Source organism: Calliphora vicina, chromosome 3, assembly GCF_958450345.1.
Source record: "Calliphora vicina chromosome 3, idCalVici1.1, whole genome shotgun sequence".
Classification (NCBI taxonomy): domain Eukaryota; kingdom Metazoa; phylum Arthropoda; class Insecta; order Diptera; family Calliphoridae; genus Calliphora; species Calliphora vicina.
Window position 1 is genome coordinate 12,457,848 of NC_088782.1, and position 26,813 is coordinate 12,484,660.

At 29.5% G+C, this 26,813-nt stretch overlaps 1 protein-coding gene across 2 annotated transcripts in view; it reads left to right on the forward strand.

Moving 5' to 3' along the window:
• TrpA1 (Transient receptor potential cation channel A1) overlaps positions 1–26,813 on the forward strand; it is a 69,312-nt gene that overhangs the window by 32,314 nt on the left and 10,185 nt on the right. For both annotated transcript variants that reach the window (XM_065505326.1, XM_065505325.1), the window contains 7 exons: positions 171–327; positions 432–522; positions 2,171–2,366; positions 7,080–7,187; positions 13,903–14,091; positions 21,809–22,618; positions 24,677–24,991. In XM_065505326.1, coding sequence (XP_065361398.1) covers positions 171–327; positions 432–522; positions 2,171–2,366; positions 7,080–7,187; positions 13,903–14,091; positions 21,809–22,618; positions 24,677–24,991 — 1,866 coding nt within the window. The remainder of the gene's footprint in view (positions 1–170; positions 328–431; positions 523–2,170; positions 2,367–7,079; positions 7,188–13,902; positions 14,092–21,808; positions 22,619–24,676; positions 24,992–26,813) is intronic.

A 26,813-nucleotide genomic window follows, 5' to 3' on the forward strand; every position in this document is an offset into this window, starting at 1 on the left:
CATAATTTTAAATTTCTGTCCAATACAGTTTTGTTAGACCTCTACACAAGAATTTTTTAATGTCTTAAATAAAATTTTTTAAAACAGTTTCGCATATTAATTAAATTTAACACAAAATCATATTACACGAATAATTATTTAAAAAAAAAAAATTCTTTATCTATTTTCAGGCAGCTGAAGCTGGAAATCTAGACGATTTCAAACGTTTATATCAAGCCGATAATACACGTTTATCTCTACAAGATGGCAAAGGACGTACGGCTGCACATCAGGCGGCAGCCCGTAACCGGGTTAATATTTTACGTTATATGAGAGATCAAAATTGTGGTAATTATTTATTCCGGAGTATTATAACAGAAATGCAAATTTAAATTCACATATTTTAGAAATTTCTTCAAATTGTTATTGTTGTCTTTCTGTTGTTTGCCTAGATTTCAATATCAGGGATAATGCTGGCAATACACCGTTACACATGGCCGTTGAGTGTGATTCATATGAGGCCTTGGACTTTTTACTATCAGTGTAAGTATATATTTTTTTGTTTGGCTTTACTTTACAATTGTTATTAGATGTGTTTGTTACTACTGGTCACAGTTGGCATGGGGTATCTCTTTAAAATGAAGCTAGTATTCATTATTCTGCCATTTAAAACCACCATTTGTGGCCACCCTTATTCGTTGTAACTACTTTAAAAGTGTCACTTTTAAATGGCCACTGCTTGTTCTTCATTGTGAGTGCAAATTAAATTGCCAATTTGCTGGTGTTTTCCTGACCCAACCACACACTCAATTTTACTTCTTTTTTTCTGTCACTCCCTTTTTAAATGTATTCCAATTTTTTTTTCTGCGAGAAAACAGTGATAAACTGTATGAATGTTTAAACAGGTTGAATAAATGAAGTGATTTATTTTTCTTTTCTCATTTTTTTTTTGACAAGTGCAAAAGTGTTCTGAATACTGAGGGTTTTAAAGAAAAATTGTCAAGGAGTAGAGTAAAGATGTTTTACACTTGGTTGCATTTATTTAAGAAACTTAAGTATATGATAAGCTGTCTTATAGTAATATAAACATATACAAACATAAAGTTACAGTATCAATGTTACTTCTAAGGCAGTGGTTGGCAGAAACAGAACATTCGCACGACAGCCGGAGCTATGCACCGTAATGACCCGAGTTCTCACGACCAAGGACTGTCTACTCAGCAACAACTGGTGTTACAATAACAACAAAAAGAACATATCATATTAAAAAATGTATTACAATATATTTATTTGAAGAAATGACCAAAAAAACAGAACCATGTCTCCCAGATTTGGCCAAAGTAATGCATTTGTTTATGGGTTCCAAAAGATTTGGGGCCTCGGTGTCATTTTTGAAAATAGTAATCATTTTCTCAGGCTCATATCTTGCAAACAGTTCGGAATTTTTGTTTTACTATTTGAGCCAAAGTTGTAGCCCTTGTCATAAAGACAAAAAACTTCATCTTCAAGATCAAAATCGCAAAAAACTTTAAAAAATTCGAAATAAATTTAGAAATAATTGTTTTAAAGATGCCTAAAAGTATGCTTTAGTTTATAATAATTTAATTGTTTATGACCCAAAACAGTTATACGATTCCTTATATTGACCTACCTAAACGTTGTTAAGAATCTATCCTAGGAACTTCATATGTTCTAGAAAGTTGTTTATTGAGATCTTGGGTACATTTTTGAAGTTGATTGTTTCCTTGAATTTTGAACCGTTTGCCACCTATGGAGCTGAACAGGAAGATAAAGTTTTTTGCCTCAGAGAGTATCAAAATTTTGTAAGTTATGAGCTTGAGAAATGATCCCTTATTTCAAAAATGATACCGAGGCCCCTAATCTTTCCAATATGAGTAAAGTATACCGATCGACTCGAAATCACTCTCTGAGTTAATTTAACGATGTTCATTCGGCTGGATGGCTGATAATTTTAATAAGTGTTATGCACATCTAAATAGTCTGTCACGTTCGGCTCCTGTGAGTGCCATACACTGATCTAAAGGATCTTTTAGTATTATTAGTATGATGAATTTTAACTTTGCTAGGCCTTCGAGGAGTTTCAGAAAGCTCTGGAAATAAATAAATTAGAATTATAATATACATATGTATATTATTTTAATTTTCTTTTTATCTCTCTCTCTAATTTCAGACCCGTTGACACCAGCATACTCAATGAAAAGAAACAGGCTCCCGTACACTTAGCTACCGAACTGAACAAAGTCAAATCGTTAAGAGTGATGGGCAAATATCGTAATAACATTGACATACAACAGGGAGGAGAACATGGACGTACCGCCTTACATTTGGCCGCCATATATGATCACGAGGAGTGTGCCAGAATCTTGGTATGCAAGACGGTATTATAATTAGTTTCCTATATTAAACATTAATTTGCAAATATTTTTATTTATTTATTTTGTTTTATTTTCAAAAAAAAAAAAACAATCGGCACAAAAAAAGAAGATAAAAACAAATTATATTAAATTTTATTTTATGTTTTTGTGTTTATCATAATGATAATATAATGATTATGTTGATGATAATGATAATGAACAAAAAAAAAAAAAGAATGAAAAGAATGAAGCAACCCCCCAAAATAGGAAACAAAACATAAAAGTGGAAATAATGTCAGTTTTATGAGTGTACGCCATGTGATAGCAGACATATCTATGTTTGATCTCACACAGTGGGGACGTTTGAACAAAAAAACAGATATAAAAGTGCTGTATTTACCAAAAGTTCGGTTGTTTTTGAAATGTCATTAAATTTGTTAACATAGTATTTGAAAATATCTACTACGCTAACATGTGAGGACAACACACAATAATTCCAATTTTTAAGTTTTCCAAAAAGGTCTTCATATTAAAACTCTTTTAGACAAAATTTTTCTTTGGGCACATACATATATATTTTGTTTATGTTTTTGAAAGAATACTTAACGTAAACGCGTGTAAAATAAAAATAGGCACATTTAAGGGAACAGAGCCCCCCTCAACACTCTACAAACTTTGAAAATTTTTAAGAAATATTTCAGATTTATCTAAAAATTTCTAAAATACACTATAGGATATCACAAGCTAAATATCGGCCTCTTTTATGAAAAAATTAAATTTTTGGAATATATTTTTCCCGTTTTAGGAATTTTGGAATTTAAGTGAAGACAATAACAAAAGTTATCAACCAACTCATTAAAAGATCTTTCGATCTATATAAGCTTAAAATTTTATTACTATATATTAATCCGTTCGAATTTTACACTAAATCGAATTTTAATTATGAAATTTCAAGTTTTTCTGATACATATCATTCTGAAAATTGATCGGAAGTTCTTAAGTTTTCAATAATATCAAATACTTGAACATAATGCTTATATCTAACCTTCAGGATACTCACAAACCTCGCCCTCTCTTGAATTTTTTTAATAAGTTTGGCCCTTGGTAGCTATGAGTGCCGATCACTGCTAGATTATGTTGTTGTTACTTTTTCAATGCAAACCAACACAAAGTCAAGAAAAAATTTACAAAATTTTGTTGAAAAATTGTCTTTTATTCCAGACTTTCGGTTATGTCTCGGCCATTTATCAATCGAATTGAACTGTTTCTATAGATATTGTTACGTTTTACCTTTTAAAAACGGTGGTTTATTTCCTTGAAATAAACCTAATTGTTTTGATTACAAATAAAAGCAGTTTAGTAGTTTAAAAATGTAACAACTCTTTATTTAAATTTACACAACAACTTAAATAGTCACACACTTTAAAAAAAACACACGTTATAATGTACAAGAATACAGTTGATGTTAAGTCTAACAGCGCCTGCAATACACTCAATCTCTGTTACCATTTATACACACAGGGCCATCTTATAGTAGTTTCATGAATTATCTATTTCTAGAGCTTTTAGCAGCTTTAATTTAATTTTAGCAGCTTCAACAGTTAATGTTGTAATACTAATAAACAAATTTTGTTCCGTTAATATTAGCAATTTAGAAATTTCACTTGTGTTTCAATCGGCCCCACTGTTTCATGTATACTTCATAAAAATGACATTAGAATGTTTGTATAAATAATTATTATAGCACTAATAAATAAAATTAACCACATCAGTTAATGAATATGCATTAAAGTTGTATTGTTTAATTTGTTTTTTATCAAAAATATTTTTCATTTATTTTCCCTCCTGAAACAAAATAGCATGAATTTGATTAAACAATTTACTCCTCATTTTATATAGCTATAGGCATGATTTTCTAACATTAAATGGCTAAATATTTGGGTAAAATGTTCAACACTATTTCCAAAAATAAGTGTTCCACAACTCTGCAATTGTATTTCAGAAATTTGCAATTGTACACGCAGAGAAAATATATGATTGCAGCAAATATACTATGTTCTACGTAATCATAATAGTTGGTTGCAAACAACTTTATTGTTAAATACATTTTTTATTTGAATAATAATTTGGTTTCACTAATAAATATTTGCTTAGAATAACAACTCAATTTTGATAACTTGAAAAAAATGATTATGAATTATGGTCTGTTTAGGATCATATTATGATATTTAATGATTGTACACATTAGTAATATGGTCATGTACTAATCATAATATTATTCGACAGCAATCTTAAAATCCAGTCTTAATATGATACAGTTTGATTGTGGTCACCACAACCATGTCTTTAGTTTGCATGTATTTCTGAATTTCAGATTTTTCGAATTTTTCCAAATTTCCAAATGATTATTCTGCAATATTATATATGGAAAATTCTGAAGTTGAATTTAAAAAATCTTAAATACTATTAAGAAATCCGGAAATATAAATTTATCAGAAATTTTAAAATTTTCTCATATTATTGTAACTATTTCGTTTTTTTCTTTTAAAATAAAATTGGATATCACTGAAAAACTTATTGGTGTAAACGGTGTAGTCTTTGATGGAAAATGAAAAAAGTGATTTATTATATTTACACGTTCATATGGTTTATGATCTAAACTTTTTTACTTTAATAAATATTTTAGCGCAAAAAATATATAAATTTGTGTTGGTAAGAGAAACAATGAAATTTTGTTACATTTTAGCTAATATTTATTTATGATTGAAAGAAATACACACGACCTTGTATATTTTATTAGATTTATGTTTAAAGTAAATATAATCCATCATAATTTCTTGTCTAACTTTTGGAAAGGTCACCACAGTTTTTAAACATACAAAACTTTCAACAAACATTTTCTTTAGCAAGTAGTGTGTTTAAATCAGTGATCGGCAAACAAACAAAACATGCCACTTTAGTAAATGTATTGTAAAACGAATTTCCTGAATGTGTTTTTGATGGACAAGCACACCACTTTGTTTCCATTTTAAAAATGTGTACATCTCCGTCCTGCTCCTGTTACATATAAGTGCCGACCACTGCTTTACTGTGTCAGTATTTATACTTTTTCATCATGAAAGGGTATATCGATGTTTGATACATACACAGAGAAAACAGATTCGTGATAACAACCGAATTTGTTGCCAATCGAATGATTCGGTTACACACATAGAATTTTTCAGTTCTAACAACAGAAAGTCAGTTGATAAAGAAGAATTTCAGTTGAGGCAACCAAACTTTAGTTACCCCTTCCAAAATATTGTAGCCACAACTGTAAAATTCGGTCACTAAGATAGAATCATTCGATTGGCAACAAATTCGGTAGCTATCACGAATCAGTTTTCTCTGTGTATGGATGTGTCAGAAGCTAAAAGGTCTAACTAGTTGACCGCCCCGGCTTCGCCCGGTAGTAGAATTTACTAATGTTAGTTCTTCAAGTTTATCCCACATACAACTGCCTGTTCTTATTTATGAGCAAATAAAATATCTAAATTTGTACTGCATACTTTAGGGAGCTTTTTTTATTGCAGTTGTCTGGACTAAATTTTTTCCAAACCATCTCCTGAAAATTTCGAATCGAATAAAATAAAATCAGCCAAATCGCTCCAGCCGTTCTCACGTGATGCCATTACATACATGGACCATTTAATTTTTATATACATACTAGTTGATAGCCCCGGCTTCGCCCGGTAGCAGTTACTAATGTTAGTTCTTCAAGTTTCTCCAACGCACGCACACCAGACTGTTCTTATTTATTTGCAAATAAAATATCTAAACTTGTACTGCATACTTTAGGGAGCTTTTTTTTATTACAGTTGACTGGACACACAAAAAAAAGAATTTCCGAGTTTTAGCCGGAATTTTTGAATTTTTTTTCTTTACAAACCATCTAATTAGATAGTAATATTTATAACAAAATTGAGAAATTTTCGAAAAGTGGAGTTAGGCTTTTTAGCTTCTGACACATCCATATGTCAATATAGCCGCTATATACAGATTTATTAGCTGGAGGCATTATTGAAGTGGGCGACATGTGGTTTCAACAACTCGGAGACATGTCAGGCAGTCCGTGAAACAATTCAATTAATGCATGAGATATTTTATGGTCGTGTTCTCTCTAGTTTCGGTCATCGAAATTGATCCCCAAGATCGTGGGAATTAACATAATTGGATTTTGCTTTTTATGTTTTCGGGAATCGCTAAATACGTTAATATTCTTTTTTATGAACTATCGGTAAAATTTTTAGCTGGGAAATTCAATTGTAACAACACATTAAATGTTAATTAATTGAATTAATTACCCACAATCAATAAACAAAATAAACTAATTTTTGAATTTTATTTACTAATTTAAAAACATTTAGTTTTAGCTTTCCTTTATAGCAGTCAATTATTTATTTGTTTATGTTTGCTTGTTTGGATTTTATTTTAACTTTATAATTTTAAAAATTTCATAAATGTAAATACTTACCCTTGATATGAAATATTTATTTATTATATAAACACAACCTAAAATATGTACTATGTATTTATGTGTGGAATGTTATATAAATATGTGTAAATGTAAATTTTAAAAATATATATGAAAATATTTAACTTCTATAAAAGTTGATTTAGTGATTCATTTATTATTTATTTTTTTCTTTCTTTTTGTATTTGTTGAACAATATTTTTTTATTATAGATAACTGAATTTGGTGCATGTCCTCGTAAACCCTGCAACAATGGCTATTATCCCATACATGAGGCGGCCAAAAATGCCAGCTCAAAAACTATGGAAGTCTTTTTTCAGGCAAGTATTTGGTTTGACACACAAAAGAGTAGCAATTTGCAAGTTTTCGAATAAAAAAAACTATGAAAAACATAAATTCCTTAAATATTTGTTTTTGGGTAAATTTTTGCTTCCCTAGGAGTTAAAAGAACATTTACATAGTATTTCTATATAGTAAATATTAGTATGAGTTTGTTTTGTATGTAAATTTAAAATATTTTGTAGTTATTTATTTACTTATTTCAAATACTAGCTAAATAAATACTAGCACATTCGATGTATTGCATATTTATTTTCCAAAAAAAATATTTATTTTATTTTAAATTTGTTGTTGTATTACTTATCTTTGATGTTTTGTTTTAAACCAAAATATACAAATATTTATACTTATACTTATAAGAAAACACCACCAGAGATTTTCTATCATTATGTTATTGGAAAATTGTTTCTTAGACAAATCCTTGGATGTTTTTTTGTCTTGTATTGGAATTTTTTGTTTTTATATTTTATATTTGGTCATAAAGCCAAAACTTGACATTATTAAAAATGGTTTTCTTTTTTACAGAACAGTCAACCTTACAAGAAATAAAAATGAAAAATACCTTTTTACAATAGTTTTTATACCCAGCATCAAAAAAAAATAGGGGTATATTGATTTGTCATTTCGTTATGTTATAATATAAATGCTTTAGATTTATTCAAAATACTTTATTTGAATAGAATGCTTTAGTTTTTAAAATGGGTTTACAATTTATAAATCTATTAACTCTGGTGGTCATTTTACTAACCACCTTTTCTATAGTCTTTAAAACTTTATTTATTGGCATCTATTGGCATTTTGCTAAACAATTATATTTTCTGAAGTCATCGTTTATGTTTTTTGCAAAAATTTGCCGTCAGGGTGCTCTGGTTAGATAAATATATTAATTTGAAAATATTGTAAACCGCAGTTTTTTTGAAGAGACTTTCACGCATTCAATAGCACTGTGTGTAATTTTTTGAGTCATGGAAATATAACCATATACGGACAAAAAAAGACCCGTGTCTCCCAGTTTTGCTCAAAGTCATGCACTTTTTTTATGGGCTCCCAAAGATTTGGGGCCTCTGTGTCATTTTTGCAAAAAGGTTATAATTTTTCTCAGGCTCATATCTTGCAAACAGTTCGGAATTTTTATTTACTCTCTGAAGCACAGTTATAATAGCCCTTGTCATAAAGAACAAAAATTGTGAACATTTAAAATCATCATCAAAAAACATAATTTTCAAGATCAAAATAGCAAAAAAACTTAAAAAAATCGAAATAAATAATTTTTTTAAGCTGCCTAAAAGTATACTTTATTTTATAATAATTTAATAGTTTATTGCGCAAAACACTTAATTCCTTTAGTTTTTTCTTACTAACTTATATTGACTTACCTAAACGGTGTTAAGAATCATTCCTAGGAAGTTCATATGTTCTAGAAAGTTGTTTATTGAGATCTTAGGTACATTTCTGTAGTTGATTGTTTCCTTGAATTTTTAACGGTTTGCTACCTATGGACCTGAACAGGGGAAAAAGGTAAAAAGATATGAGCCTGAAAAAATGATCACTTTGATCAGAGTGATTGAGTGCTACTTTGCTATTTCGTTTGTTTGGTCAAAGAAAATTTTGTCAAAAATTTTCGATTTCCCAAAAATTTTTACGGAACGAAAATTATTATCATAATTATTTTTAATGCCAACCGCCACGGTGGTTAGTAAACTAACCACCCTACTCCACAAAAGATCTTGGAATGGGGTGGTTTCTTATGTTTTGCTTTTTTTTCTTACTTTTTATAATAAACTAACCTTAATTAAAGTAAAAATGCAATTGTTTTGATTTTAAACACAAATAAGCGTGGCTGAAAGAGTTAAGAGAGTAACGCAATTAAACGAAACTGCATTTCTTCTTGATCAATTAAACGGGTAAATCAATTATGCGGTGATCAATTAACCGAATTAAACTACTGTATTCGATACGAATAATATTTCTTGTAATTTTCGTAGTTAGAAAGATTTGTTGTCTTAAATGTCAAAATTAAGGATTTCATTTTTACACATATTTCATTGGTATCAATTTTAATAAACATTAAATGGAAAACGTATTGCCACAATTAAATTATGATAATTAAGAAAAATAATAATTTATAACTATGACACGATCACAAATACTCCATCATAATATGGTCATGCCATAAAAATCATATAAATAATTCCATTATTATTGAGCTGAAATCATAAAATGATTTTACTGCAACCATTATTTGATCCTATCAGTTACATATAATAGCCTATTATTATGGTTGAGGTAAAATCATACTATGGTTGGACACAATTAAATTAAAGTTGTGCTACTCTTATGATATGGTCGCTGAACCATAATATGAATACACATGCTTATATTATGATTACCAACAAACAAACAATTATGACAAGGTATTAAATTGATTAATAAGGATCATATTATGATATTTTATGATGCTACGCATTAGTAACCTTATGGTCATATACGAAACATAATATAATTTGACAGCAACCATATAATCCAATAATAATATGACGTTGTTCTATTATGATCACCACAATCATGTTTTTTCTTATGATACCAATATATTTCCTCTTGCTAATAATTTATTTTACTCGTTTTCCATTAAACTACATGCCATACATGTGCAAATGAACATCGATATAATTCTCAGAAAATAAAATCATACCAATATTTAACCATTATTGAAGGAATTTTCGCAGGAAACATTAAACAAACATGTTATTTTAGCAAAGCAACCGAAAATGAAATTTGATGGACAGGAAAAAAGATGAAAAACAAAAGAGTGTTATTCACACACATATATTGTACAGTGGGACCATCTTAATTGAGGAGGAAATAATAAAGTTTATGTTTCTCACAGTGAGACCTATGAGAGGAGTCAAAGAGGAGGATCTAAGCTTTACTTTGCCGAAAGCTTGCTGGTTATATACATACATTTGCCCAATTCACAATCGGTGTCATAGCGTTGTATGTCTTAATTTTTTTAATTCACAGAATTTAAAAAAATATTTCCAAATCAATATGTATTTTGCCAATGTTCTCGATTTTCTATATATTGAAAATTCAAATATGTTTCCTATGATTTTTCTTATTTTATTTATTGACATTAACAACATCTAAAGTTAATCCAATCTCACAGTGTCTATTATATCTTGATTTTAAAAAACTTAAATCATGATTTTTTTCCGCTATGATTACAAATTTAATTTGACCACAACTTACTTCATCATCAAAATGTTCCAAAAAAAAAACATAAAAGATTTCAAATTAAATTTGTGAAAAATGAGAACAACTTTTCATGTGGAATATTATCAAACATAATACAATATGTACTAGATAATATAGATAACCCAGCAGTAGTTTTAAATTTCATATAAATAAGCTCACTAAAAAAGTTAAAATTAAATAAAACCATTTAATTTAAATATAAACAATTTAAGTTAAATTGGCATAGACCTTAATATTTATGTTCTAAATAAGGAGCTAAAAGTCACCATAAATCACGTGCACGCTACTCGTGATGTTAGAGGTCAAAGGTCACAAAAAATAATATTTTTTTTTTAAATAGTTGTTTGGCAGATACATTTCAAACAAATTCTTTTTTTTTTCATCTAGTTGATTTTGTTTTTTCTCAGACCAGCTGGACTATTTTCTATAGTCCAGCTGGTCTGAGTTTTTTTTTTACAGTTGGTCAAAGTTTTAATTTTTTGATCGAACAATTTTGTAAGTTAATGTCTGAGAGAATTCTTATTGTCAGACTTATAATATGGAATTTTATGTGGATGATTTTAATCCTCCAGCTCCTCTCTGTAGAGGTAAATTTTGCCCTTTTTTCGAGAAAATCAAAAAAACTCCTTTCAAAAAGGACATTTAAGGATTAAAATAAAGCTCTTTTCACTTAACTCTTTCAAGTTTAGTGGTCACTTTATTAACCACCTTTTCTAGAGTCTTTAAACAATTTTTAGTAACATTTGCTAAACAATTAAATTTTTTTTAAGTCATCTTTTAAATTTTTTGGCAAAACTTTGCCATCAGGTTGCTCTGGTTAGATTAATATATTAATTTGAAAATATTGTAAACCGCAGTTTTCCTAACTGGGTTTTCCGTATTCAATAAAAAAGGCCATAGTGTTTATTGTTCATCAAATTCCATGTTACTTTGTTATTTAGTGTTCTTTAGTTTGCTTGTGCTAACAAAGTAATATTTTACACAACACTATACTATACTGTTTGATAAATAACGTAAGTAATATGGTGGTTAGATTACTAAACACTGTGACTGAAATAGGTTTTATATAATGTATCTATTAGGGTATTCAATCGATTAACCGTTAATCGCTTAACCGATTAATTTTGGACGGTTAACTGTTCGAATAATTTAAAATTGCAGATTTTCAAATAACAAATAAACCGATTAATTTGTGTCGATTAACCGATTAACCGAAATTCCTTTTTTTGCACTTTAAAATTCAAATACAAATTTCAAATTAAAATTAGACATTTTTTGAACATCCAATAAACATGATTAGTGAGTATGTATAACAACTGACGTACGTATTTAATTTACATGTCATTAAACTGTTTTTGTATTTACATTTTTTGAAATGAGTCTTTTAACATAACTAAACGAAACTATTAAATTAATCAAAATCTAAAACAATCCAAAAACGAATATTCTTTATCATGCTTTTGATTTCTGAAACATATACAATCAGCGAGAGAGTTTTTTTCCAAGAAAAGTTTTATTAAATCAAAAGCAAAAATTATTTAAATTATATTCTTTTAATAAAAGTTTATTTCAGAAGATCTCACTAAAACCCTAAAAAACTCACACATCAATCAATTGCTACAACAACGTCATAATTCAAAAAAGTCGTTTCGAGAAAAACGTCTTTGAATGTTTTATGACATTTTACTATTTCTTAAATAAATTTTCAACAAATCATGCGATTTCAGAAATATAAATAGTAGATGTTAATATCTTTCTAATCTGTATTTAACCCAAATTTTTACTTATCAAATATACACTCTCACACAAAAAATAATTGACTTTTTTGAAAACTGATAAAACTATATGAAAGATTATAGAACAGCGCATATTTTGTATTACTCAGTTCAAAAAACACGGATTTTGAGTTATGACGTTGTTGCAGGAAATAGGCGATATGTTTAAAAAATGATCTCAAATACCTTATTTGCCGTTTTTTATGTTTTTGTACACAAAATTCGTTGTTGTATTTTCAATTTAAAATGAAAATAGAAATTATTCGGTTAATCGAATAATTTTAAATTAACCGATTATTAACCGAATAAATCTAAACCTCGATTAACCGATTAAACCAGAAACCCGATTAATTGAATACCCTAGTATCTATCTACATAATATTATGTTATTTTGCAAGGATGCGTGTACTAAATGAACATTAAATTGAAGATATTTTGTTCGAAGGTATACCTTCGGATAGGAAAGTGTCTGAAGTCTTGAATCCGGCGAAGAAGAGGATTATTAGGAGCTAGTCGATCAGATGGTGCGAGGTGACATACCTTCGGGGCTCCAGTTAAAATATGATCAAATTTGGCTAATACTTCTGTTAGTGACTTACTTATCTACCCAAACTTTATGGCACCTTAGTTCTTTTTTTAAAAAAATGAAAAAAAATAATTTTTTTTTTCATTTCGAAATAATTGAGTTTAAAATTTTTGTGTTAGTACACGCAGAGAAAAAATATAGTTGGGCATGGTTACTGTAACCTTTCAATATTGTTACAAGTTTTTTAACTATATTATAGTCACAGTAACCATTTACATGATTGTGGTAACCATAATATGGTTAATTTACGATTCACATGATTGTATCAACCATATATATGGTTACAGTAAACAAATATATGTATATGCTGTATATGCTTATACACTATTGTTTTATTGAGGGATATTATGGTTGTTCTACTATTTTGATATAATAGTTGAATCATTATATGATTACGATTACCAATAAATAACTATAGCAGGGATTATATTATGATAATTTATTATGCTACACATTAGAAATATTATGTTCATCTACGAACCATAATATAATTCCACAGAAACCATAAAATTCAATCACAATATCACACTGTTCGATTATGGTCACCACAATAAAGGTTTTGTGCGTGAAAAAAAGCTTAAGTAAAACATATTGCTGGGTTATTTTAAAATAAACTTCTCGGAAACTGAGTGAATTTTTTCCAAAAAAAAAACTATGTACATAATAATGTGCCACAACATGGATAAAAAAATATTATCAAACTTAAAGCAAACACTTTAGTATTTTTTTATAAAATAGCATAAAAAATACTTTTAACTCTAAGAACTTAAGTTTGTTTTTAGAAAAAAATTAATTTCTAATTTTAAATTTGTTTCTAGTTTGCTTTAAAATAGTTTTTTTATTAAATGTATGTAGTAATATTTTGTATTTTTCATAATAAATGTTTGTGTATATGTGTGTAAATTTCTTTAAAAATGTTTATGTATTTGACAGGATATGACTATTGTTCGAACGTTTTTTTTTTCCTTTATTTCCAAATATAAACGCAATAATATTTTTGACTAGAAATAATATTATCTATTATAAAAAACAGAGCTTTTAATATGAAATTTATTTTATGTACTTTTTACTCTTCTTTAGTGGGGAGAACAGCGCAACTGTACACGCGAAGAAATGATCTCATTTTATGATTCGGAGGGTAATGTTCCCTTACATTCAGCCGTTCATGGTGGCGATATTAAAGCGGTGGAATTGTGTCTTAAATCTGGAGCAAAAATCTCTAAGCAACAGCATGATTTATCAACACCCGTACATCTGGCATGTGCACAGGTGAGTGTTTTATTTTCTCCGAATTTTTATTTTATTTCTAATGTATGTTTTGGGAAATAACGTCACATCATTGCTGTTGATGTCAAATCAATATTATTTTCATGGAAAGGACACTTATTTATGAGGGTATGAGCTTTGGGTTTTAGGTGAATGGAATAAAGGTATAATCATGTAAAGCTATTCGTTTGTTTTATTTACATACATACTTAGAACCATAAATTTAATATTTGGTTCACCAAATTCCTAGAATCTATATAAACATATTTGTTTTTGCATTTACCAACTGTTAACAAGGATATAAAATTTAATTAAGAATCTAATGTGAGAATTTAGGCTCATTCATATGGACAATTCCATGTCATCATACGTTACATTTGTACGCCTATAGAGTGGAATAGATTTTGCAAAAATAAGAGTAACTGAAGAATAATTTCGTCTTTATATTCCACTTTCGAAACATTGTCGTCCAAAATATCGAGCGAAATAAGAATATATCCTAGGTGACATAAAACGAAAGTAATTTTGTGGTACATGTAGATATATGCGAAAATTTGCGAATCGTGAGAGGCGTTTTGTTTTCTTTTAATTTCTTACACTAAACCAAATATTTTTCCTTACAATCCGTCATATTTAAATAAAAACAATCTTTGGATGATTTTATAATAAATAAAATTTAATATCGTACGTGACATACCGTACGTGACACATTTTTCTCTTATAGTAAAACAATATATATTCTGTAAATATATGTATAAAAAAATTAATACACAGAGAAAACAGATTCGTGACAGCAACCGAATTTGTTGCTAATCGAATGATTCTATCTTAGTGACCGAATTTTACAGCTGTGGCTACAATATTTTGGAATGTGTAAACAAAGTTTGGTTGCTTCAACTGAAATTCTTCTTTATCAACTGACTTTCTGTTGTTAGAACTGAAAAATTCTATGTGTGCAACCGAATCATTCGATTGGCAACATATTCGGTTGCTATCACGAATCTGTTTTCTCTGTGTAGAAAATATATAAATATTCGGTTTCAATAAACAATTTTATAAAAGCAAAGAACAATTAGAGTCAAATTATGCTAATTGGAAGCTTAGTTTTCACCGCAATCTTAATCTAAAACATAAATTAAAAAATTTAATCACTAAACTATTATTTTTGCCCTAAAAATGTTGTAATAGGCTCTAAATACTTTTACATGCTAACATTTTAGGGTTTTCTCCTATTCAAAACATCTTGAAAAAAGTTTCAAGGGTTTTTGTTTTTTCAGTCGTGGTTGTCATTATCGTTGAATTGCCCATCTATGTATATAGGGGATTTCATGTCAAGTGAGCGATGTCTTGCGATCGGGAAATTTTCTACAAGATCGGTGGTGAACTCTCTGAGTTAGAGGGAGTCAAAATTTGACATTTTGGCGAAGCATGTGTTTTTTCTCATCGATGTAACTTATTACCTATTGTTCTTAGCAAAAGTTTAGATAGCTATTTCTTCAATCTTTCAACAAAAAAAAAATTAAAAAAAAGTTTGATATTTTTTCTTTTTTGACTTTTTTTCAAAATCAGCCCTTTTTAGCTCAAAAGAAAGCTTAGATATTTTCCTTGAAGATCCTTTTGGTCGCTTAGTCGGTTGCGAGTAGGATATCTATCAAAATAAATATTTTGTAACTCAAGACATACATTTTTTGACTTTTTTATACCCTTCACCATGAGTGGCAAGGATATATATAAGTTTGTCATTCCGTTTGTAATTTCCACATTTTTCATTTGCGACCCCATAAAGTATATATATTCTGGATCGTTATAGATAGCGGAATCGATATAGCCATGTCCGTCTGTGTGTTGAAATCAACTTTCCGAAGCCCCCAAATAACTTACATACACGATTAATACATCAAAATCGAGAAAATCGGTCCACAAATGGCTGAGATATAAGGAAAAAACTAGGACAACCTCGATTTTTGACATATTACCTATATCTGGATTACTAAGTCATTAATATAGACAATATGGATATCTAATGATAGATATTTCAAAGACCTTTGCAACGACGTATATAAGACCATAGTAAGTTGGACATACAATGGGTCAAAATCGGAAAAAAATATTTTTTAACCCGAATTTTTTTTTCATCAAAAATTTTTTTTTTTATCATAAATTCTTTTTCCAAAAAAATTAATTAAAGAAATTTAAAAAAAAAAACATTTTTTAAAAAAAATTAATTTTAAAACATTAAAAAAAAAATTTTGATTTTGTTTAAATAAAAATATTTTTAAGTAAAATTTGGTGAAGGGTATATAAGATTCGGCACAGCTCTCTTACTTGCTTTTTGATTAACTGAACTTTTTTCCAAAATGGGCCCTTTTTAAACATTTTTTTTTGCTCGCTTAGTGAGATGCGAGTGGGATATCTATCAAAAAAAAAATATTTTGTAACTCAAGACTTTTTGACTTTTTTTTTTTTGCAAAATCAAACTTTTTTTTCCAAAATGAGCCCTTTTTTAAAACATTTTTTTTCTCAAAAGAAAGCTTGGTCTTTTCTTTAAGACCTATTTGATCGCTTAATGGGATGCGAGTGGGATATCTAACTCAAAGAGTTCTCCACCGATCTTGTTGAAAAATTGTGTCAATCCAATAAAACTAACCTTGGTGCAAATTTCATCCAGATCGGAAGACATCGATTTCAAAAGTTGGCTGACTTAGAATTAAATTCCCCATATGTGCAACTCTACAACAATATAAAAAGAAAAACAGGCATTTTGTTTGTGTAAAACTATATTGAGCTTGTCAAATTCTTGAGCGAATTCACAATAAGGTGTTGTCAAGCTGTAAAATTCACTAAAGTTTGTTGTTGCGAATATAACAACAAAGCCAAAAGCAACAAGAACAAAAGGCAGACTTTGACAGCGTCAGCCAACATAAAGAAACATTTTGACAAGCACAGTATGTAAACACAAAGGTACAAAAAACGATCAGCTGATTAGTTGCACAGACCTTTAATAGACCTTGGTAATACATAGGTATATGTATGTAGTAATGTCCAATTACTTGGTTGACTCCAATTTCAATATTTTTGGGACATTTAACACGAATGTCCTCTTTCTAAAGCAATCAAAAGTCAATTGGTTACTTTATACATCCCAGGTAATGTAGTATGTCTCTAAGTAATCTAGGATGTAGTCACTTTAATTTTTTATTTTAATACCATTTTATTCATAACGTTCGGAATGTAGGTTAATTGAAACCTTTCAGACACTGTTGCAGGTCGCGGTACTAATCCAAACGAAGTCGTTTGGCTATTATAATACTTGTCACAAATTGGGATTAAAAAAAAAATTAATTTACTGGTAAATTATAAAGATTTTGCCACAATTGCACAAATTTAGTGATATGTTCTTGGGAATATGTATGTATTTTTAATAATTTCTAGAGCTTAAATTATTATTGTAGGATATTTTGACTTTGTTCATTTATCAGCAAAACTCCAATGATGCTTTACTCCTGCTGACACTCATAAATAAAACCTTCCAGACATTTGTCATTCTCCTATTAAGAATATAAATACATATTTATGAACATGTCTGTACACGAATCTATGAGTGTATGTAAAAAGTTTGTAATTTATATGATATTTGAAGATAACGCCAGACATACACAATAAAATACATACGAGAATAATGGCATACCTATACAAATACTAATCAAGTTTATTGTCAAGAAGAATGGATGGCATTTTGTTGAATGACTGCACAATGTGCAGTGCACAGTTGAATTTTAACAGAATCGTGCACTCGTCCTACACTTACATACATTTACCGGCACACGCATCCATAAACAAATACATGCATGCATGCATGTCCTTGTTTATGTATTCTTTAGAGATAAAAATGTATTAGTCTTGGAAATATCTTGTTGCATGCATTTCCGTTTCTAGTTTAGTAAACATGAATTTTCTAAAACATCATTACAATTAAGAAATAACCGACAAAGTTTATATAGTTGATTTGCCACAATGTTGGTTTGTTATTTCATAATCCAATCTCTGCTGCAATTAAGCAAAATTTTTTGGTAAATTTCAAAATTACTTAACAATCGTTTAAAAAAAACTGTAATTCCTTTAGGGGTTTCATGGGAATAAAAAGCTTGTAAAAAAAACATATGCATACATGCAGTTATACATATGAGGGTAATATAAAAAGTTACTTGAAACAAACAAACGGGTATTTCCATAGAAAACACAATTCAACAAAATCGAAAAAATTTAATCGAAATCGAAATTTTTAAACTACTACACAACTTTTATGTATTGCGGTTCCTGTAGTACAAATATGGTCCAAATTTTAAATTCTATGGAGAGTTTTTTTTTAATTTTTAAGTAAAATTATAATTTTTTTTAGACCTTTCTCCACATAATTAATGATAACTCAAAAATGGTTCGTCCGATGTTATTAAAATCAACTTAAACTTAAAAGTTAAGATTTACATAACCTTTAATCCGTTTATATATTCCGTTTCAATCGGCTCAGTAGTTTCGGAGTTATAAGAACAAATTGAAGCAAAAAATATATATTTTTGACGTGAAAATAGCAAACTTTTTTGTTTTAAAAAATCATGAACAATCGAAAACGTCCGAAATTTTTCAGATATATTGCTTTATCGAAAAGCCACATGTAATAGGAACAAAATGAGATATTGATCATAAATATTGATGGATTCTTTTCAAATTTATTCACAATTAAGTGAATTCGCTCATTTTCACAAAATTGTAGTTTTTAGTAAAATCATCATCAACAAATTAATACACAACAGGTAAAAGTGCTTTATTCGACGAATCTTATCTTCACTTCTTCACCAAACACAAAGTAAGGTGGAAAAAATTTTATTTAAAAAAATATTGGTGAAAAAATATTGCAATCAAAAGTCAATTGGTTACTTTATACATCCCAGGTAATGAAGTGTGAAGGCAATTCAGTAGTCACTTTAATTTTTTGTTTTTTTATTCATTACTATCACAAATGGGGGTTAAATGAAACCTTTCAGACACTGTAGCTCTGTTACTAATCTTGGTAAAAAAAGTTTTTGGTGAAAAAAATCGACAAATCGAGGTAGCCGTGGTTTTTTGCTTATATCTAAACTTGTTGAAGGACGAATCTATTGGATTATAACCAATATATTCAAGAATCTATCACATTTGTAAGTTATTTGGTTACTTCGGAACTAAGTAACCTGGCTTCAACAGGCAGGTGGACATGGCTATACAAATTCTACTATCTATAACGATCCAGAATATATTGAGTGTATGACTCAAACACGCAGAGAAAAATAATGGTTGTGGTAAACATAATCTAAGAGCAAAATATTATGATTTTATGATTGCAGTTCAAACATATTATGATCATTATTAGTATCATAAAATATCATATTATGATATTCATAATATGTTCTAAAGTAACCATATTATGATAAAAAGCAATGATAATATGTCCCAAATTAAGCATATTTTGATCCAAAGTAATCATATTATTAAAATTTATTTTTGGGAATACAAAATTTTATTTTAATTGGCTAAGCTCCCACTTAGCATTTAGTATGAAATGAATTTGACTCTAATTGTTGTTTTGCTATTATCATATTGTTTATTGATACCGAATAAATATTTTCTATTTATTTTTATACCCTTCACCTTCGTGAGAAGGGTATATATAAGTTTGTCATTCCGTTTGTAATTTCTACATTTTTCATTTCCGACCCTATAAATTATATATATTCTGGATCCTTATAGATAGCGAAGTCGATTAAGCCATGTCCGTCTGTCTGTCCGTCTGTCTGTTGAAATCAATTTTCTGAAGACCCCAGATATCTTCGGGATCCAAATCTTCAATAATTCTGTCATACATGCTTTCGAGAAGTTTGCTATTTAAAATCAGCAAAATCGGTCCATAAATAGCGGAGATATGAGCAAAAAACCGGGACAACCTCGATTTTTGACCTATTTTTGATCTATATCTGGATTACTAATGCCCGTAACTTCAACAAATAGATATCCACTGTGTAAAATAACCAGCAGGTAAATTTACCTAATATGTAACTTGACATTAACTTCAAATCAATATCTACGGGTAAAAATTACCAAATATTTTTACTCCATAAGTAACTAAGCACTGATAGATATCTATTTGTTGAAATTACGGGCATAAGTCATTAATATAGACAATATGGATATCTAATGATAGATATTTCAAAGTCCATTGCAACGATGTAGATAAGGCTAAGTTGGACCTACAATGGGTCAAAATCGGGAAAAATAATTTTTAACCTGAATTTTTTATTTATAAAAAAATTTTTTTGTCATACATTTTAAAAAAAAAATTAAAAACTAAAAAAAAAAAATTTTTAAAAATTTTGAAAAAAAATTAAAAAACAATTTCAAAAAAAAAATTTTGAGAAAACAATTAAAAAAAATTTAATTTTGTTTACCTAAAAATATTTTAAAAAAATTATTTTAAAGTATAATTTGGTGAAGGGTATATAAGATTCGGCACAGTATACATACATATTGTTTTACTATAAGAGAAAAATCTGTCACGAACGATATTAAATTTTATTTATTATAAAATCATCATGTTTTTGTTTAAATATGACGGATTGTAAAGGACAAATATTTTGTTTAGTATAAGAAATAAAAAGAAAACATTACGCCTCTCACGATTCGCAAATTTTCGCATATTTCTACATGTACCTCAAAATTACTTCCGTTTTATGTCACGTACGATATAACCTTATTTCGCTCGATTTTTTGGACAACAATATTTCTTAATGGAACATAAAGATCAAATTATTCTTCAGATACTTTTAATTTTGAAAAATGTATTCCACTCTATAGGCGTCTAAATGTCACGTACTATGACATGGAATTGCCCATATACATGTAAATATAAGAGATGATTTTATAAAATGTTTCTATACATATATTTCAATGAATTAGAATACCGGGTGTACATCGCTGATTTATAGAATATAGATAGAGCAGTGATCGGCACAAATATTGCAATATATAGTAAATGTATTGTAATGTTGCATAAAACTAATTTTCTGATTGTGATTTTAATGCAGAATCACTAATTTTAAAGTGTTTAGTTTAAATTCGTATTGTATACATCTGAAAAATTTTGAAAAATTTAAAGTGCCCTGATGATGACTCTCAATGAGGAATGAAATTTAATTTTAAATTAAGAATATGAGTTCAGAAGCTTTCAAAATTCTCCTAAGAATTTATTGATAATTGATTAAGAATTGATAATTGAATGAGATTTAATTAAGGTAGAAAGACATTTGACCCCAAAAAGTTCATCGCTGAAATCACATTTTGAGAAATAGTATTATTTGCAAAGGATTATCGAACTTATGACCAATATGATTTATTCTTTAAAAAACTGTTTGGTCTGCAATGTTTTTTTTGAATACATGAAATGTATGTAAGTTCTTGAATGTAAAATGTATAGTATTGGCCAGTGTCCATTTTATTACAACTCCAGAGATTAATGGCTGTATTGTTGCCGCAAGAATTGACAATCAAGATTACTGACATTTTTATTTTTTTGTTATTGTACGTGCATTTCATGTGTGGTAATTCATACACACTTTCACACAACAACCATTTAAATTGGAAAATATATTTAACCGGATTTTTATTTTCTCTTTAAATTCATTTACAACAGGGTGCCATAGAAATTGTCAAACTTATGTTTGCCATGCAACCTCAGGAAAAGAAAATCTGCCTAAGCTGTACGGATGTTCAAAAAATGACTCCCCTACACTGTGCCTCCATGTTCGATCATCCCGATATAGTGGAATTTCTGGTCAAGGAGGGGGCCGACATTAATGCCTTAGACAAGGAACATCGATCACCACTACTGTTGGCAGCTTCTCGCTCCGGCTGGAAAACCGTACATTTACTTATACGTCTAGGCGCCAATATAAGCATTAAAGATGGCTGTTCGCGCAACGTTTTACATTTGGTCATAATGAATGGTGGTCGTTTGCAGGAGTTTGCCGAAGAAGTCAGCAAGACACAGTCCAAGGAACAATTGGAACAGCTACTCAATGAGAAGGATAATACCGGCTGCTCACCGTTGCACTATGCCAGCCGTGATGGTCATATACGTTCATTGGAGAATCTTATACAACTGGGCGCCTGTATTAATTTGAAAAATAACAATAACGAAAGTCCATTACATTTTGCCGCACGTTATGGCCGCTATAATACGGTGAAACAATTGTTGGACTCGGAAAAGGGTTCTTTCATAATCAACGAAAGTGATGGTGAAGGTTTGACACCATTGCATATAGCCTCTCAGCAGGGTCATACTAGAGTGGTGCAGTTACTCTTGAATCGTGGTGCTCTATTGCATCGTGATCACAATGGTAGAAATCCTTTGCAGTTGGCCGCCATGTCAGGCTATACGGAGACCATCGAATTGTTGCATTCAGTGCATTCACATTTGTTGGATCAAGTCGATAAGGATGGGGTAAGAGTTTTATATAACAATTCCAACAAAGATTAAAAAGTTAGAGTGCTATAATTGGATGTACCCTTCACTTAATTAGGAACAAGTGAAAGTGCAAAAAGTTTCCGAAATTGGAAAGATCTTTCATTTGATAGACTATTGTCTATGTAAATTACTAAGTAATCCAAATATAGGTCAATTAATCGAGGTAGGCTTGGTTTTTGCATTATATCTTTATATGCAGTTTTTCCCGATAACAAATCAACCAGGACAATGATATATTTATGTAACAATCATATTTGTATATTATTTGAGGGTTTCGGAATGATGATTTAAACAGACAGGTGGATATAGCTACATCGACACCGCTATCTATAATGTTCCAGATACGATTTATTCAATATATTTTCAATCTCTTTGAAATACCTATAATTTTGTTGGTTCATTGGTTAACGTGGTAGTCCCCTGCGCACACGAACAGTCAAGTAGATTCGACACCGCTCGTCAAATTCAGTGTCATTTACATCGTTATGTATGCTAAAATGTCGAAGTTATTAGACCCAACCTGTAGCTGTGAGATATCTCAGTAGGTCATTAAGTCACCCTACATACATATATCTAAGTTGCGCCATCTATTCTCAGCCTTTGTTAAAATGTGTCTGAAGATAACACAATGCAACACGAAATAACCATATACGGACACCACTTCCTGATAAAAGACCAAAAAAAAATACCCATGTCTCCCAGTTTTGCCCAAAGTCATGCACTTTTTTTGGGCCACTGTGTCATTTTTGCAAAAAAGTGATCATTTTCTCAGGCTCATATCTTGCAAACAGTTTGGAATTTTCATTTACTCTCTGAGGCAAAGTTCTAGCCCTTGTCATAAAGAACAAAAATTGATATAAAATCAAAATAACGTCAACTTCAAGATCAAAACCGCAAAAAACTTAAAAAAATTCGATTTTTTTACCTTTTTCCCCTGTTCAGGTACATAGATAGCAAACCGTTCAAAATTCAAGAAAACAATCAACTACAAAAATGTACCTAAGATCTCAATAAACAACTTTCTAGAAGATATGAACTTCCTAGGAATGATTCTTAACACCGTTTAGGTAGGTCAATATAAGTTAGTAAGAAAAAACTAAAGGAATTAAGTGTTTTGGGCCATAAACTATTAAATTATAATAAACTAAAGCATACTTTTAGGCAGCTTTAAAAAATTTATTTCTACATTTATTTCAAATGTTTTTTGCGATTTTGATCTAGAAGATGAAGTTTTTTTGATTTTATATATTCACATATTTTATATATTCACATATTATATATTCACATATTATGACAAGGGCTACAACTTTGCTTCAGAGATTAAATCAAAATTCCGTGCTGTTTGCAAGATATGAGCCATGGAAATATAATCATATACGGACTGCTGTCCGTAGCCCCCAAATAACTTACAAACATGATTGATAAGTCAATATATCGGAAATTATCCCGGCTCGGTTGCTATATAAATCGAGAAAATCGGCCCATAAATGGCTGAGATATAAGGAAAAAATTGGGACAACCTCGATTTTTGTCCTATTTTGTATTTATATCTGGATTACTAAGTCATTAATAGAGACAATATGGATATCTAATGATAGATATTTCAAAGTCCAATTCAACGATGTATATAATGCTATAGTAAGTTGAACCTACAATGGGTCAAAATCGGGGAAAATATTTTTTTCATATTTTTTTTCACTAATAAATTTCAAAATGTTTTTTTTTAAATTAACAAAAATTTTGGGAAACAAATTTTAATTTTTTTTTTTTTAAATATTGAAAAACAAAAAAATATGTTTAAATGCTTGTTTACCTCAAAATATTTAAAATTTTTATTTTAAATATTGAATTGGTGAAGGGTATATAAGATTCGGCATTGCCGAAAAAGGCTTTCTTACTTGTTTTTAATTAAGAAAATGATTTGGGGTTTTTTTAATTCTGTTTGGTCCCAGTAAATCGTAAAGGGTTTATAAGGTTCCGACAGCATCACATAGCACTCTAACTAATCTTCCTTTACAATTACTCTTCTTTCAGAACACCGCCCTACATTTGGCCACCATGGAAAATAAACCACATGCGATATCTGTCTTACTATCCATGGACTGTAAATTAGTATATAATCGCATGGATCTTAGTGCAATTGATTATGCCATTTACTATAAATATCCTGAAGCTGCTTTAGCCATGGTAACACACGAGGAAAGAGCTAATGAAGTCATGGCGTTGAAATCCGACAAACATCCTTGTGTGACATTGGCCTTGATTGCCTCAATGCCAAAGGTTTTTGAAGCGGTTCAGGATAAATGTATTACAAAGGCGAATTGTAAAAAAGATTCAAAAAGTTTTTATGTATGTATAACTTGTGTGTGTGCTAAAAAAAAAAGTGATGCAAAATAAAAACAAAACAAACATACACAATTACATAAAAACAAATTATAACTGCAGACACAACAATAAAGACCCGGCAATACAAACACTTTTTACACACATCCTTGTACATAACCCGTAAAATATATACTTGACAAACCAAATTCTTATTGGTTTTAGCTAAACCAAAAACAAATATAAATTTCACATTTTTCTTTAAATACAAACAGTGAAAGCCTTTACTTTAAGATAATTTTTTAAGCCATATTTTATAATTTACTAAAAGTTTGCTAAACAAGAAGATAGGATTTAAAACCTCCTAAAAGTATGATAAACTTTAAACTTAAGTGGTTAGTTAGCATATGCTTTACTATTTTTATGAACAATATTTTCTTGTTAAAATTAATAATCTTTTTTTATTATTTAAATTTGTCTTGCAAAGGCTTTCACTGTTAGTTAACGTTTACTACAATATTTTACTTATTTACTCTATAATTTTGGAAACTATATGATGAGGTCTAATTTTGTAATATATTTTTCTACCGAATGAACAAGTTCTAAAACCAAATATTTTTCTAATATTATAAAACTTCCTTTAGATTAAGTATTCATTCTCTTTTCTGCAATGTCCTTTTATGTTTGCCAAAATTGATGAGAAAACTGGCGAACTGCTACAGCAACATACCATTCCATTACCGGCCTTAAACGTAAGAATACGCAACGTTATTACAAACGCAGCAAACGATTTATTTCATTATTCTTTACAATTTCTATTTATTGTTTGGTTTCTCTTACATTTTATAATTCCTTTAAGTTAATTAGTTTCTTTTTGTTTATTACTGGTTTAATTTCAATCGTGATCATTTAAAAAGTAATTAAAAACAAAACTTAAATTACAGGGAATATTATGTCAAGGTAAATAATAAAAGATGCAACTTTAATGAATAATAGACGCCAAAGTTAAATCGTATGAGATTTTTCCCATAATATCGTTTCTATTTTTTTTTTTTGGGTGATTTATGAACGAATGGTAGAGGGGGACGTAGGCTTTATGAAAATTAAATTTCCTACCAAAAAGTCGATCGTCTTTCAGTAGGGACTTCCAAACATTGACAGTGGATAGCGGATATATTGTGGAAGCTACATCTGTCGAATTGGCTGTAATTTATTCAGTTTATTTTGCCAAATTATCATAAACGGATACAGTGTGCAACAACTCATGCAAATGATAAAATAGGTGCTCTGTTTGGGCAACGTTCCGGACGCTTCGCCAATGTTACGCGATCAGGCACATTTCTGGATGAATGGGTACGTCGACAAACAAAATTGCCGAATTTGCGACGACACCAATCCCCATGAGATCCAAAATTGTCCAATGCATCCCGAAAAAGTCACTGTTTTGTGTAGATTGTGGGCTGGCTGCGTCATCGGTTCATATTTTTTTGATAACGATGTTGGCCAGGTCATCACCATCAACAACGAGCGCTATAGGTCGATGATTGCCAACTTACATTAGCCTGAATTGATATGGACACCAACGATATGTGGTTTTAACAGGAGGGCATGGTCATATGTGAATAAGACAAATGCAGCCTGATTTGTGAGTCAGAGTTATGGCGTAGAGTCATTTCGGAAGCGCAACACCAGCGAAGCCGAATAAAAAATCGATAGGCGAATAACAAATTTCGATATCTCATAGGAATCACCTAATGAAAGGACCCAATAAAAAGTTTTTGTATTTTTGGAAGCGAAGACAGGTCATAAGCGCTGTTGATACGCATACTAAGAAGTCTTACCAAGCAAG